This window comes from Mustela nigripes, chromosome 10, assembly GCF_022355385.1.
Source record: "Mustela nigripes isolate SB6536 chromosome 10, MUSNIG.SB6536, whole genome shotgun sequence".
Classification (NCBI taxonomy): domain Eukaryota; kingdom Metazoa; phylum Chordata; class Mammalia; order Carnivora; family Mustelidae; genus Mustela; species Mustela nigripes.
Genome location: NC_081566.1, coordinates 55,894,412 through 55,911,067, shown reverse-complemented (window position 1 = coordinate 55,911,067; position 16,656 = coordinate 55,894,412). Strand labels below are relative to the sequence as shown.

General features: G+C 40.4%; 1 protein-coding gene across 1 annotated transcript in view; it reads left to right on the top strand.

Moving 5' to 3' along the window:
• The window catches only part of RAB3GAP2 (RAB3 GTPase activating non-catalytic protein subunit 2), a 98,291-nt gene that overhangs the window by 10,951 nt on the left and 70,684 nt on the right, over positions 1-16,656 (top strand). The window contains exon 2 of the mRNA XM_059413366.1: positions 9,161-9,222. Coding sequence (XP_059269349.1) covers positions 9,161-9,222 — 62 coding nt within the window. The remainder of the gene's footprint in view (positions 1-9,160; positions 9,223-16,656) is intronic.

Below are 16,656 nucleotides of genomic sequence, written 5' to 3'. Positions count from 1 at the left end.
AACATGTTTATTTTTATAAGCTTTTTAGAGCTTTTTAGAACTTTCAGTTCTGTCATTTTGTGAATTGTCTATTAGGGCATACTTTGTTCTGTGATACGAGAAGTCACTTATTTGACAACAGGGATCGTTAGAATTCCAGAACTAAAAGGGCCCTTGGGACTCCTGAGTGGCTCAGTCGGTTAAGCGGTTGTCTTCCGCTCGGGTCATGATCCCAGCTGGGTCTGGAATCCTGTCCTGTCTGCCTGCATCAGGCTCCTTGCTTGGCAGGGAGCCTGCTTCTCTCTCTTCCTCTGCCTGCCACTCTGCCTGCTTGTGTTCTCTCTCTCTCTCTATCAAATAAATAAATAAAATTAAAAAAAAAAATAGAACTAAAAGGGCCTTTAAGATCTAGTATGATTTAGTGATAGTGGTTTGAAAGAAGCTGTTTCCTGAATTGGGATGGCCTCATTTTAGATAGTTATATATTTTTAGGTGTTGAAAAGAAAATGCTAATATGAAATTTATTTTCCCACTTCCTTAGAAGTAGATTAATAATTCCGAGGCATAAGAAATTAGGAAGCAGCTTCTCTATTGTTTAGTTATTTTTTACTTTGGGTTAGTAAGTGATGGGTTCTTTGCCTGGCCAAGGAGAGCCAGGTAAGATTTGTTGAAGTTTTTAAATTATTTACAAGTCGTAAATTCTAGAGGTTCCTTCTCCTTACAGAAACAAGTACATTTTCTGTTTTTTTTTTTTTTTTTCTTGTCTCAGAAGAATGGAAATGGATGTGCTTCTGTGCTAATAAGATATTTTATTAGACCATGGAGATTAAATTAAGTCATCCTTTTCCTAACACTTAATAATTCCAGTTTCTCATTTGGTTTTTGATCTTGACATAGTCATATTGGAAAAAGCAAATATTGCCAAATTAATTGCCCACTTCAGGATTCAATTTCCTTTCTAGCTTCAGGTTCTTCTATGAGAAACACACTCAGTTTATGGGGACAGGCTGTTCAGAAGCAGATCGAAATAAGATATATTGGGAATTAAAAAGAACTATGGAAAACAGAAGTTGAATTTCTTATTTGAGCTTTTTTTGGTGGAATAATTCATTCACTGGAAATACCCCTAAAAAAGAAAACTGTAATTTTTGATGATTGCGTTAAAATGTGTTTTCTCTATGTTTCAATGATTATATCATTTAACAAGTGAGAGACTGAAGAGTTTTTTTATACTAGTGTAATCTGATCTCTTCAGGGGAAAAAATTCTTTCCAGAAGGAGGTGTAGTTACATTTTACATGTTGAAGTTCAAGTCAGTGAGTGGTTTTACACATTCAGGCAAAACGTTGAACTTATTCAGGATAAGAACAACAGTTGGTGCGTATGTTACCAATTCCTCTAGATCACGATGGTCATCTTCAGTGACAGGTATAAAGTTCAGGGTTGAAAAGTCAAATGACTAATCAGTGAGGAAGTAGTTGCTTTTTGTTACTATTTATTCATCTTGCCTGTTTTTATTTCTTTTCAAGTCATATACGTTGGTTAGAGATCAGCTTATGAATTTTTTTAATGTAAAGAACAAGTATAATTCAAGATGTGGTAAAAAACTTGAATGAACGCTCATCAAATGAGGTGGACTGATGAAATATTTTAAGCTGGCAAACTTCTGCAAAGACTCAAATCTTCAACGTAGTCCTTGAGTTTCTGTGAATTTAAAAGGAAATTGGCAGGGCACCTGGGTGGCTCAGTGGGTTAAAGCCTCTGCCTTGGCTCAGGTCCTGATCTCAGGGTCCTGGGATCAAGCCCCGCATTGGGCTCTCTGCTCAGCAGGGAGCCTGCTTCCCCCCCAACCTTCTCTCTGCCTGTCTCTCTGCCTGCTTGTGATCTCTGTCAAATAAATAAAATCTTTAAAAAACTAGATAAATAAAAGGAAATTGGCTAAGGGTATGAAAATTGATTTTAAAGGAAGTTCACCGTTCAATAAAGGTTCGCACACACCCACCCCCATACCGCCAAAGTAAAAGATTCAAAACTAAGCAGAAATGTCTCATGTACTTGGAAGTGCCATTTTTTTAGTTTAGGTTGTACAGGAAATGGGATGGGAACCCCCAGTTAAAACATGAGGGATGCCTGGGTGGCTCAGTGGGTGAAACATCTGTCTTTGACTTTGGCTCAAGTCATGATGTCAGGGTCCTGGGATTGAGCCCTGCATTGGGCTCCGTTTGAGCAGGGAGTCTGCTGCTCCCTTTTCCTCTTCTCTTCCCCCTCACTGCTGCGTGCACGCTCGCTCGCTCTCAAATAAATAAATAAAGTCTTTAAAAAAAAAATGAGCTTTGAAATACTTAGCTTATAGCCGGATGCTGTTCTGATGTAATATTGTTGTAAAGTAACTGCTTTAGGAACCCTATCCGGCACATGAATCATAGCATGAAAGTAGCATGACTAGGAAAGCAGTCTCATAATCTATTTTTAGACTTCTCCAATGACAACGTTTCCCATTTTTTAGAAGTTTCTTTATAGGTAAGTTTATTTTTTTAATTTTAACTCCAGTATTAATAACATACAGTCTTATATTAGCTTCAGGTGTACCATATAGCGACTGATTGAGCCATTCCTTACATCACCCAGTGCTGATCACAAATGCGCTCCTTGATCTCCATCTCCTGTTTTACCCCTCCCCCTACCCCTCTCCCTGCTGGTAATCATGAGTTTGTTCTCTATACTTAACAGTCTGTTTCTTAGTTTGTCTCCCCCCCCCCCTTTGCTTATTTTGTTTCTTAAATTCCACATACAGTTGAAATCCTGGTGTTTGTCTTTCCCTGACTTATTTCTTTTAACCTTATACCCTTTGGATTCATCCATGATGTCGTAAATGGTAAGATTTCATTCTTTTTTTATGGCTGATCTTCCACTCTTTGTGTGTACCACCTGTTCTTTATCCATTCATCCTTGGTAATCCATGGATCCATGAATGTCCATTCATATGGTAATTCTGTTTTTAATTGTTTGAGGAACAATTAAACAGGGCTGCACCCTCTGTATTTCCACCAGTTGTGCACAAGAGTTCCTTTTCTCCACATTCTCACCAATCCTTGTTGTTGTGTTTTGATTTTAGCTATTTGGACAGGTGTGAGGTGATATCTCATTGCGTTTTGATTTGCATTTCCCTCATGAGTGATGGTGAGCATCTTTTTATGTGTCTGTTGGCCATCTGTATATCTTTGGAGAAATGTGTGTTCATGTCTTCTGTCCATTTTTAATTGGATTCTTTGTTTTGTGTTGAGTTGTATAAATTCTTTATATATTTTGGATACTAACCCTTTATTAGATATGTTATTTGCAAACATCCTCTCCTTTTCAATAGGTTGTCTTTTAGTTTTGTTGACTGTTTCTTTTGCTGTGCAGAAGTTTTTTACTCTGATGTGGTCCCAACAGTTTATTTTTGCTTTTGTTTTCCTTGCCTGAGGAGACACAACCTAGAAAAATATTGCTTCGGCCGATGTCAGAGAAATTACTGCCTGTGTTCTCTTGTAGGATTTTTATGGTTTCAGGTCTTACATTTAGCTCTTTTATCTCATTTTGAGTTTATTTTTGTGTGTGGTGGGAGAAAGTGGACCAGTTTCATCCTTTTCATGTAGGTGTCCCCTTTTCCCAGCACCATTTGTTGAAGACACGGTCTCCCATTGCATATTCTTCCTCCTTTACTGAAGATTAATTGACCATATAATCATGGATTTATTTCTGGGTTCTCCATTCTGTTCCCTTGATCTATGTGCGTATTTTTGTGCCAGTATCATACTTTTTTGATTACTGCAGCTTTGTGGTATATCTTGAAATCTGGAATTGAGGTACCTCACGTTATTGGGGGTTTTTGGTTTTTGGTTTTTGGTTTTTTTCCTCCCCTCAAGAGGAGGGGAGCTATTCTGGGTCTTTTGTGGTTCCATACAAACTTTAGGATTGTTCTGGTTCTGTGAAAAGTGCTCTTGCTATCTTGATAGGGATTGAGTGTGTTCATCGCAGTGTCTAGTATGGACATTTTAACAATATTTGTTCTAATTCAAGAACGTAGTATCTCTTTCCATTTGTGTTGTCTTTAATTTCTTTCATCAGTGTTTTATAGTTTTTAGAGTACATGTCTTTTACCTCCTTGGTTAAGTTTATCCCTGGGTATCTTAATTTTGTTGCAATTATGGATAGGATTGTCTTCTTAATTGCTGTTTTGGCTGCTTCATTATTAGTGTATAGAGATGCCATAGGTTTCTGTATGTTGTTTTTGTGTCCTGTGACTTTATTGAATTTATCAGTTGTAGTTTTTTAGTGGAATCTTTAGGTTTTCTATAACTGATACCATGTCAATTGCAAATAGAGTTTTACTTCTTCCTTACCAATTCAGATGTCTTTTATTTCTTTATTCTGTCTAATTGCTGTAGCTAGGACTTCTGGTACTGTAGTGAATAGAGGTAGTGAGAATGAACATCCTTTTCATGTTCCTCCTCTTAGGGGAAAAGCTCTCAGTTTTCCCCCATTATTCACTGTGGGCTTTCCATATATGGCCTTTATTTTGTTGAGGTACGTTCCCTCTAAACTTACTTTGTGAAGGGTTTTTATCATGAATGGATGTTGTACTTTGCTAAATGCTTTTTCTACATCTATTGAAATTATCCTATGATTTTTACCCTTTCTCTTATTGATGTGAATCACGTTAATTGATTTGTGAACATTGAGCCACCCCTGCATCCCAGGAAAAAAATCCCACTGGATGGATAATGGTAATTTTAACAGTGTTAAGAGTGTCTATATGCTAAGCACTGTTCCTAGTGCTTCGGATATAGTAACAATGGTATGAAGTACAATTATTAATTCCATTTTGCTAAAGAGGAAACTGAGACAATAAGAGATTAAATAAATTGCCTGAGGTCATATTACCTTTTTAGGGGTAAAACTGGGTATCCAACCCCAGCAACTTGACACCAGAGACCTAAGAGTTATTTTAGACCTGTGTTGTCTCATACTGTAGTCACTAGCCACATAGACTTTTGAGCACTTGAAATATGGCTGGACCAAACAGATGTGCTTTAAGTGTAAAATATACATCAGATTTTGAAGACTTTAATATGCGGTAAAAAGTAAAATATTCATGAATAATTTAACATTGACTGCATATTGAGATGATATCTTGGCTGTATTATATTAAGTAACATCTATTATTAAAGTTTTGCCTTTTTTCCCCTTCTTTTAAAATGTGGCTACGAGGGGGCACCTAGGTGACTCAATGGGTTATGCCTCTGTCTTTGGCTTAGGTCATGATCTCGGGGTCCTGGGATGGAGGCCCCACACTGGGTTCTCTGCTCAGCGGGGACCCTGTTTCTCCCTCTCTCTCTGCCTGCCTCTCTGCCTACTTGTGATCCCTCTCTTTGTCAAATAAATAAGTAAAATCTTGAAAAAAATGTGGCTACTGGGGAAACCCTCTTGGGTTCCTTCCCCCTCTGGGGAGCTTTGTGCCATTGCTCAATAAATTTTGCTTTGCTGCCCACCAAACAAACAAACAAACAAACAAAAAATGTGGCTACAGATACATTTAAAATTGAATGTGTGAGGGCGCCTGGGTGACTGTCATTAAGCATCTGTCTTCGGCCCAGGTCATGGTCCCAGGGTCCTGGGATCGAGCCCTATGTTGGGCTCCCTGCTTGCCGGGAGGCTTGTTTCTGCCTCTTCCACTCCCCCTGCTTGTGTTCCCTCTCCCCCTGTGTCTTTCTCTGTCAAATAAATAAAATCTTTAAAAAAAATAAAATTGAATATGTGGCTTGCATTATATTTTTATTGGACAGTGCTGCTAAGTGCCTACAGTGAGTGAACAGTCTGACTGGAGAGAAAGAATAGAAGGGGGTGGCAGGCAAAGGGAAAAAAAGGATATTTAGGATCAGATTAGATTGGCATTAAAGTTTTATCTTTGAAGTTAGTGTGTTTAGAGCCATCCGTGGACAGTCTGCTTCCGATGTGCAGATCGAAGCCCACCCTGAAACGTCAGTCAGCCCTAATTCATTATTTGCACTTCTTGCAGAGTTTTTAAGGCTACCTAGAGAGAGGAAGCTGCAGAAGAGACCATAACTGGTTTTATTAAAGCAGTGAGTGTGAATCCCATTCTTTTAATTTTCTGATCAACTTTGTTGAATTGGACTTAAGCAAAATGAAAGACATAGGAAGCTGATGACAGTTAAAAGATTTGCTTTTCAGTTTAGGTGCTTGGGACTTACTTATTTAATAAGTGGGGGAAAATACATAAAATTACCTTATCATTTTGTCTGGCCTTTGAGATGAGTGCTGCTTAGCTCAGTAAGCAAACTGGGTAAGTGCCATTGGCTTTATGATTTAGTGCTTTGTGGAGTGCTTGGAATTTTCACACTTGTCCCTAGCCAACCCAAACAGTGTATTTGTATATTCTGGTGCACTTATTCTATAATAAACTTTGTTAAACTGACTTATACCACAGCTTGGTATTAAAATTCAAAATCTCCTATGGGTGATTTTGTTATAAATTACAAAAAAAGTTAAAAAAGAAAATTCTAATGGGCCAGGGTAATTTTAATCTATTTATTCTAAGACAATCATGGTGAACTATTTTCAGCTTTATAGTAAGTGATAATAAAAAGTGTTATTTTGTCATGAGTATGTAGAATTTATAAATCTTAAGGTCTTAAAGTAACAGTTCATATTGTTGTTAAATAGGGACAGTTTTTTAATATATATTAAATACATTGCTTTTGTTATCCACAACCCTGATTAAGGATCAATTTAAAAACACTGATAATGGAATCAACTGAAGAAACCACCCTTTATAGAAAAGTTACCAGAGGGAACGTCTGCCTGAATAAAATCGTTTACTTGAATGGCAGCTTGATTAGACATTCATCAACTATTTTTTTTATATACACCATCCTTTTTTTTTTTTCCCAATAATGTGCTTGGCCTGCTGCATAGTTTGAAAGCATAAGAAATAACCTTGGTCTAGTGCTAAGATTCCAACGTTTTTTAACTGCTGACAGTAACTGTCAAATAGCAATCTGCAAAATAGTATCAGAAGATTTTCAACAGAACTTGGGAGGCTGCAAAATTTCTATTACCAGCACAGAGTAGAAATAGATATAAGGGTAGTGCCCAGTTTGCAAATGTTTCCTTTAAAAAAAAATGTTGGGATGCCTGGGTGGCTCACTTGGTTAAGTGTCTGCCTTTGGTTCAGATCATGGTCCCAGGATCCTGGGATCAAGTCCTGCATTGGGCTCTCTGCTCAACGGCAAGTCTGCTTCTCCCTTTCTCTCTCCTCCTGTGCTCTCTTGCTTTCTCTCTCAAATAAAATCCATGAAATAGAATTAATGTTTTCTATTTTTAAGTTGAATAGAATCTAGAATGCATTTTCCTATAGTATTATAAATAGATTTAGGATTCCAGGCCAACCTTCAAACACATCTTGAACATTCCTGAGTAATAGTTCTGTTTCACCTTCCTTTCAACTCTGTTTGTACCATGAACTTCTTTAGAAAATGTATTCCCGTGATAGGAGGTGTGTGATTGAGTCCCCTTTTCTCTCTTGTTAATAGAAATTTCTCAGTCAGGGGCCTTGAGAAGTGGAAAAAAACCTTCACGAACACAAAGTTCTTATATAAAGAAAGTATTTTTCAAGGACTTCTCTTCTTGGATGTTTTGAATTACGGCATTTAGAGATCCTGGGTCTCTGCAGGGGCAGGAAATCCAAATTGCTACTGTCTTGTGTTTGATTGTATGAGTCATTTGTGAATTGAGTCAGGTACTTTTTATTCCAATATAGAAGAGAAATAATACATTTTTATAGTATTGTACAGCATTCAGTGAAGGTTATGTGTGCCAACTAAGCTTTTTGAAGGCTTATTTTCTTTTGTCTCTCCAGCACTTAGCACAGTGGCCAACACACTAAAGATACTGTGTTTGTTGAGTGAATGAATGAATGAGTGAATCATTCGCTGGCCCCATGAAGGGTTTGCAATTCTGTGTGGTCTTTCCGAGGGGGTGGTATTTCGATATATTCTTTTGATAGCAATATTAAAATTGAATCACGGATTTTAGAGTGATAAGCTTTTTGAGGTACTTTGCTTTCTCGAACAGGAATGATGGGGGAGACAAACCATGAGAGACTGTGGACTCTGAGAAACAAACTGGGGGTTTTGGAGGGGCTGGGGATGGGAGGGTTGGGTCAGCCTGGTTGGTGGTAGGTATTAAGGAGGGCACGCATTGCATGGAGCACTGGGTGTGGTCCATAAACAATGAATCTTGGAACACTACATCAAAAACCAAAAATGTATTATATGATGATTAACATAATACAATAAAAAAAGAAAAACAGCATTTTTTAAAACTCTCTAGATGGGATGGCTTAGTTGCCATCAGCCCACAATAAGGCAGTTGTTTTTGGTATATTGGAGAAATTAGCAGAATAAAGAAATTGCCTAAGTGAATAAGATTGCCAAAGAACAAGCTGTAATTTTCCAAGTTATGAAAAAAACTTCTAAATTTTGATATCAAGGGAATGCTTCTATTTTAAAATAATATATAATAAACTTGTTTTGGCCTTAACTGTAAGCTCCATGTTTCCAAATTTCTATGCCTCTTCATAAACCAGGAGAAAGTATAGCAGAATACTTGTGAGTGTGGGCTTTGGAACTCTGGAAGCGCTGATTTCAACCCCACTCTGCCACTTAATCCTCTGTGATCTTGGTCAGGCTTTATAAATTAAATAATCTGGTTTTCTCACTGTAGTAAGGGGATGATAGAGGATCCTTGTCATGCTTAAGTGAATTAATGTCTATAAAGCAGTTAGACACATAGAAATGCCGAGTACGTGTTAGTTGTTGCTTGATTACTCCTCTATGTGAGTTACCGCTTTCTGCCTTTGTTCATGTTGACCTTTTTTTCAAGTATATTTGAAAAGTGCCTTGGTACTTTTTAAAGACTTAGTTTAAGGTGACTCCTCCCTGTATTTTGTCATGTCTCTCACTCTTCCCTACATTAGATCACAAAATCCTTAAGGACATACATATTTACATAGTATTTATTTATCAGGTGTTGGTTCTATTATGTTTAGAGGAAATGTTTAGTAAAGTATTTCAAGCTCTGTACTTCATGTAAGCACTTTTCATCTTTTTTAATAATAGGTAAATCAGACTGGGAAGATGATGGTTGGGGAGCATGGGAAGAGACGGAACCCCAAGAACCTGTAAGTCTTCATAAATGTATGCGTGCTTGTTGAAAGTGGCATTTTCCGTTTGTAATGATGGTGACCTATTCCAGTGTTGACACTTTAAAACCTTCATCAAGAACATCTTTGTGTTTACTTACTAGTACTGACATAGATCCCTTTCTTAAAGATTGATTGTCTTTATAGCTAAGGAGGCTAAATGGGGAATAACTGCTTTAGGATTCTTTCTCCTTTAGTAGTTATTATTTTAGACTTCTCCATTTACTCATTCAACATGTCTTTGGTCAGTGTCCACCCTGTTCTAGGCATTCTTCTAGGTGCTGCACGTATAGCCATGAGAAGGTGCATGAATCCCCTATATGTATTTTCACCTCCGGGTAATAGAAAATCTAGCCTAAACTGACTTAAATCACAGGGACATTCATTAGCTTATATAGAAGGAAGGCAGGTAGTATGGACTCACAGGTTGGTTGATTAGAAGATTCAACTGTGTCATCAAGGACATCAGTTCTTTCCTTCTGTCTCCTCTGTATAAACAGCAGTGTGGACTTCATCCCAAAGACTGTTCTTCAGTAGATAGGGTATGCCACCATGTTTCTTCATTCATGACCAGAGGGAGGAAAAGACTAGGATTTCCGTGATTCCTTTTTTTTTTTTTTTTTTTTTAAGATTTTATTTATTTATTTGACAGAGAGAGAGAGATCACAAGTAGGCAGAGAGTCAGGCAGAGAGAGAGAGGGGGAAGCAGGCTCCCCGCTGAGCAGAGAGCCCGATGCGGGGCTCGATCCCAGGACCCTGAGATCATGACCTGAGCCGAAGGCAGTGGCTTAATCCACTGAGCCACCCAGGTGCCCCCGACTTCCGTGATTCTTACAGGAGCAGGGACAACTTTTTCAGAAGCCTCTCATGAACCTTACCTATAACTCTTGGCCAGAATAAGGCCAGACACTCATTTCTGAAGTAGTCACTGGCAAGGGATATCTGACTTTTCATCTGTCTCTCTTGCCATTCCCTGGGCCTGGAGCATTAAAGGGTCCGTTTCTCCTGGGGCCCATGACTGCACAGGAGAGGAGTTGGTAACTGAATGAAATTAGGATTTCTTACAAAAAAAGAAGAATGGATGTATGTATTGGAAAGGTCTTATCATCCCTGTTCCCTGCAGCTTATACTTAGGAGAGAGAAGTTTTTTCAAAAAGAGAGATAAAAGTAGCAAATGGTGGTAATCAAAGTTACATGGAGAATTCAAATGGTGATGTGGTAGCAAGTGATCAAGTGACCACCGTAGCTTGGGCGGAAGGCCTTTCAGAGGATGCGACATTGGAGCTGAGGTCCAAAAGACAGCAGGGAGCCAGCGAGGTGGCAGTCTGGCAAAGGGCGTTGCAGGCCAGGGCAACAGCTCATGCAGAGGCCCTAGGCCAGGACCGAGCTTGGAGTTCATAGGACATAAAGAAGGCCCGTGTGGCTTGGCAGGACTGAGAGGTTACGTGATGGGGTCAGAGAAGGAGGCAGGCCTGATGGAAGGCTTTGTGAATTTGGAGTTTATTCTGAATGTAATAGGAAACCACACATAGCTGATTTCTCATTTTTAAAGTTCATCTTGGCTGCTTTTTGGAATTGAACTCGGGGGCAAAAGCGGAAGCAGGGAGACCAGTAAAGATGCTGTTTTGATAGTGTAGTTGAGAAATGATGGTGACTTACATTAAGGCGATATCAATGAAAATGAGAAAGTGATGGGTTCGGGATAAGTTTTAGAAATAACAGTAAGGCTTTCCTGTAAGTTGGTTGTGAGGGCTGAAGGGAAAAAGAAAAAAATCAGGGATTAACTTCTTTGATCTGGGATATGGTGGGGAGTAGGTAAAGCATACTTGATAAGTTGTTGACACTCCCCAGGGCTGGGTCATAGGTACCGTTCTCTTCATTTTGTCAATGTTTGAAAATATCCATAATAAGTTTTTTTTTTTAAGATTTTATTTATTTATTTGACAGAGAGAGAGAGAGAGAGACAGTGAGAGAGGGAACACAAGCAGGGGAAGGGGGAGAGAGAGAAGCAGGCTTCCCGCGGAGCAGGGACCCTGATGTGGGGCTCTATCCCAGGACGCTGGGATCATGACCCAGGCTGAAGGCAGACGCTTAACGACTGAGTCACCCAGGCACCCCCAGTTTTTTCTTTTTTTTTAACCCGCCCAGGTGTTTGGCTTGAGCAGCTGGATGGATGGTGTGTGGTTTATTGAGTTGAGGAAGACAGAATAGGTCTGGGGGGGATTTGAAGGAGTATCGTGTTGTAGGAAGCAGAGCATGTGGTGTGAATGCAGATTTACAGAAAAGCTCCAAGGAGAGATGAAGAACAGGAAACCATTTCAGAAGGCAGAGAATTGGGATGTGTTGAATAGGATGTAATGTAGCTCAAGGAACATGGTTATGGCATCCCTTTAGCAAACAAACACCTTGTTCCTTGCCCCTCTAGTGCTTTGTCGACGTGGAGACGCAGCGGTACTCTGTATGGACTACGACTCACGGCTTCTGCTTTCTCACGATTTAGACTGTTTCATGGCTGGTATTGGAATCTTTCATTTATCTTGGATTCTTTCTCTTTGTTTCACACCCGGAGCTCATAGGAGGATTTGATAGGGTCCGTTCGTCGCCTCCAATATTTCTGGAGGGCAGAGTGTTCCTGCCAGGCCACTGTGTGGGATGTCAGCCTACCTGTCGGTGCTGCCTTCTGGCCGCACACCACCAGCAGCCCAGCTCGCTGTGGCGAGACTGGGGAGTGGAAGGAAGGGAGAGGAGAGGTGTGTGTAAAGCAGGTCGGAGGCTCTGCGTGGCTCGATGCGAGGCAACCTCTCGGGGGATGTGGCTGCGCTTTGCGAATTTCTCAGAAAAAGGTAGTGTAGCTAGCAGCTCCTTTGCTTGTTGTGTTGGGTGCATTTACTTTTAGTATTTGTTCTAGAATCCTGTAGCTAGTGACTATCGTGAGGATTTCGACAAGCTCCCGAGCAAGTTGAAGGTTTTCTGGAGTAAACCTCCTAGACATCGCATGTTACAGTGGACACACGCATTTGTGATCTCAGAGGAGGTTGTTAAATACGTAAGACGCTACTGATGCTGAGTCGCGGTACTTACTTACGCACCCACAGGCCCACATCTGCAAGGGTCTGCTGTGCATGGTTGCTTCTTTCTGGAATGGATTTTTACTAGTGAGTGACATAGTTGAGGAGTTGTATGTGAGGCGAGTTTTCCTCACGAATGTCTGCATTTTCTCTGCTAACTTTAAGGCAGTGGTTGACTATCGGGTGTCATAGACCTGCTTTTTGGCTCACCTAGCAGTGTGCCTGCCTTAAGCGTACACTTTGTTATGGCGCTTTAACCTAATACAGTAGGAAATTATTGCAACTACAATTTGAGGTCAGAGAAGCAGTAGGCCTGAGGTAAGGCTTTATGAATTCGGAATTTATTCTAAATGTGATTAGAAACCACACTATTTCTGTTTTGGAAAGCTCACCTTCGCTGCTCCGTGGAATAGGTTATAGTGGGTCTTTTTATTGTGCCTCTCATACTCATTAAGGTCATGGGCCAGTTTATTTTCTAGTACTTCGTTTTGATGTGCCACTGTTCCAGCTGATTCTGGGTGCTGTGGATAATGATTCCTAGTTAGAGTGTGTATGTTTTGGTTTTTTTTGTTGTTGTTGTTGGTTTTCTTTCTTTCTTTCTTTCTTTTTTAGAGTGTGTATGTTTTAACAGACTTCCTTTAAATCTGTGCAAGGGTGCCATCTTCTCTATTGGCAAGAATATCCTAAATCCAGGAATGACATCTTTTAACTGTTTCAGTGAAAAGCTGAAATATGCGTCTGTTCATTCCAAAACACGCTAACTTACATGTAGCACATTCATTCATTTGGATAAGATTTGAATGTTTACAAATGGCCCTCATGGACGAGGGTACCTTGTGGTTCTCTTTGTCTTAATTGATTTGCCCACACAGCGGATTTGACAAGTGTGGCAAGTAAAAGAGTTAGCAACAATTCTGGGTGTACCAGTCATTCCTAACTACTCTTATTACCCTCCTATATACCCTTGTACTTTGTCATGACCTTATGTACATGGTGAAGGAGAGGATAACTTGAATGACAACAAAAGTGGGCCAGGACAGTGGTACTGAGACGTTATCTGGGTGTTAACATGATCCTGCTGTATTTAACAATGCTTCTTTGAATTTGGATCCTGTCGTCAAAATAAGACAGCGTCTTTGTTAGGGAGACTGTTTGGTGAATGAGGATAAAATGGTGGTGGCAGGAAAAGGATACGACTTCTGCCTTACGCTGCATCGTCATCTAGACTTGTCCATACGTAACATCCGTATGATGTTTTGCAGAGTAAAATTTGTTCTCCCAGAGCTATTGGAAATGTCAACACAACTGTGGTAAAAGATTTCCATTACTGCTACTGCTGTCTAGTATTATGAACAACTCCAAAGGCATAGCCAGCTCTAGAGACGTAACAACAGTCAGAGTAAATTTTGGGAGATGTATAAGGTGCATGCTCTAGTCAAGGTAAGAGAGGGAGCTACCTCGTCAGAATGGAGAGGGAACTTTCCACTGTCCGTTGTTAGGGACAGACAGCAAACTCAATACCTGCCTGCCCTGCGAGTCTTACTGGTAGGTCTTGTCCACATTAAAGACAAGGCCAATATTGGAACAAGAGAAAGGTCTTGAAATCAATTTATGGCTGTGTCAGGGTGCTATAACTATGGAAAGAGTGATAGGGTTCTGCCTCTGCTGGGCTGTGGTTCTCGTGACCAACAGAGGAGAGGAGTCTGACATTAGAGAGGTGCTGTGTCTTGGTCTTTGGTGGGGGCTGGGGTGGTGTGTGGATGAACCGCAGGCAGGGTAGTTCAGAGTAAAGCAAAGCAGCAGCGCCTGCCCCTGGACGCTGACCTGGAGGCCATGTGGCTGCTGTTGCATGCAGCAGAAAACTCTAAAAACTTCAGGGTGCTTTTTATCTCCACAAGTCTCTAGCTCTTTGAGAGTAGTTTCTTATTTTTATGGCAGGAGAGAGTGTGGAGGGCTTTTATAATCAGAAAGATTTAGTACCAGTACGGATAAGGCTTTTTTTTTTTTTTTTTAAAGAAAGAAGAAGCCTCTTTAGCTTTTTGTGATTCTGAAATGTCTGCTGTAGTCAGTGCTCAGAGAAGACCGCATGTTCTAATATCCTTTATCAGCAGAACCCGCCAAGTCGAAGACAGTATGCATCCGTGACGCCGGTAGGCTTAGGAACTTTAAGGATGGCTTCAATTTGAGAAGAGGACAGACGTCTTTCTTCTATAGATATTTCATGTCCCTGTGAGTCTACTTGGCCGCCATAACAGAATATCACAGATTGGGTGACTTAATGGAAATTTAACTTCTCACCGTTCTGAAGGCTAGAGGTTCAAGATCAAGGTGTTGTCAGAGTTGGTTTTTGGTAGATCCCTCTTCCTGGCTGGCAGACAGACATCTCACTGTGTCCCCATATGGCCTGTCCTCTGTGTGCAAAGAGAGAGTGCCGTGAGTCCTGGTGTTTCGTCCCCTTACAGGAATAGCCGGTCTGTCAGATCAAGTGTCCGCCCTTATGACCTCCTTGAACCCAAGTTACCCTTTTACCTCCAGATGACAGTCACCTTGGGGATAAGGGCTTCAGCACATGAATTTTGAGAGGATACAGTCGACTCTGTAAAAATGCCCAAATAATGGACCCATGTCAGGCAGAGAACTCTTATGTGTGCAAGTGCAAAGAATAAGGTTAGGGAATTCCTACTTGCCCATAAGTAAATACACTAAAGAAATAGAAGGGCAAACAGACTTTCAAGATGCAGGAAAAAAAGCCAAACGATCTATTTCTGTACTAACTTAATTGTAAGTGAACATGATGAGATAACAGTGTCTTTCTTGGAGAAATTGGAAAAAGGAGATGGTTGTACTAGATCATCTACCAGTTAATGGTCCTGTAATAGTAAATAGCTTTGTTGTTGTGTGTTTTTTGTTTTTTTGTTTGTTGTTTGTTTTTTACAGTGTTAAAGGGCTTTTAGTTTGGATTATCATTAGTTTGCTTTGGAAAAGAAGTGGTTAGAGGGGGATATTTTGTCTAGCCTCATGCTATAATGGAAATCGAGGCAGTTAAGGAAGAAGCTTGACAAGGTTTAATTTTAGTTATAAGGCAAATGAGTGAGCTTTCCTTGGTGTATTAAGTCCAAAGGGTATGAAGTGTAGAGTCAAGGATTTGCTTGGCAGTGGTTTCTGGAACAGGAAGCACAGAAGGTTCTGGGTTAAGGCCCTTAACCTTAAGGTAGAAGGTGTGGAAAATTTCCATTCAAAAGACACTTTAGATCCATCTGTTTGCAGAAAGTGATATGATATAGTTTAGAGAGGCAGTTTGATTTAGCAGATTAACAAGGAAAGCATGCTGGCCAGATAGAGGGCCCAGAGGAATGTTTGTTTACAGACTGAGAAATAGGATATAGCCTGACCTGGTTAGAGATTCTTAGAACATTAATAATCTGAGATAATGTTGGAAAATATTTTGCCTTATTTTAGAGTCATTAGACTCTGGTGTCACCTACAACACAAGAGACATAAGCATCAGATTGGCCAGAGGCAGAGGAGGGCACTCAAGTTATACTAAAGTTATGTTTTCTATCTGTTTTAGATATGTTTATACGGAGGGGGAAGTGGCCACAGAATTTCTTCCTACTTAGATGGGTTCTCTGTGGGACTTTGGCATTTGACTTAGAAATTCTACTTTTGGGGGGTGACTGGGTGGCTCAGTAAGTTAAGTGTCTGAGTTGGTTTCAGCTCAGGTCATGATCTCAGGGTACTGAGGTCAAGCCTCAGGTCGGGCTCCACACTTAACACAGAGTCTGCTTGTCCTTCTCCCTCTGCTCCTTCCCTTGCTTGCTTTTTCTCAAACAAATAAAATCTCAAAAAAAGAAAAAAGAAAGAAAGAAAAGAAACACTCCTTTTGCCAGTGACCTTCCCGTTAACATTTATATCATTAATATGAGCTGGGTCTCGCCTACCTAGTGATTCTCAGTTTGGTGGGGGGGAGGTTATTTTGTCCCCTTAGGAGACATTTTTGGTTGTCACAACTTGAAGGGAGATGCATCTAAGTGGATAGAGACCAGGGATGCTGTAAAGCATCTTACAACGCACAGGACAGGCCTCCCAAACAAACAGTTGTCCAGCCCAAAACGTCCGTTGTCCCAGAGTTCAGAAATCTTGGTCTAGCCCATGGCTTTCAGGGTAATTCTCTCAATCCTTCTTTCTGCCATTCCTCCTGTTTCTAAGATCCCCTGGCTTTGGGGTGCCTGGGGGGTGCAGTCAGTTAAGCATCCGACTCTTGGTTCGGGCTCAGATCTGATCTCAGGGTCCCGAGATTGAGCCCGGTATCCAGCTCTGAGCTGAGTGTGGGATCTGCTTGAGA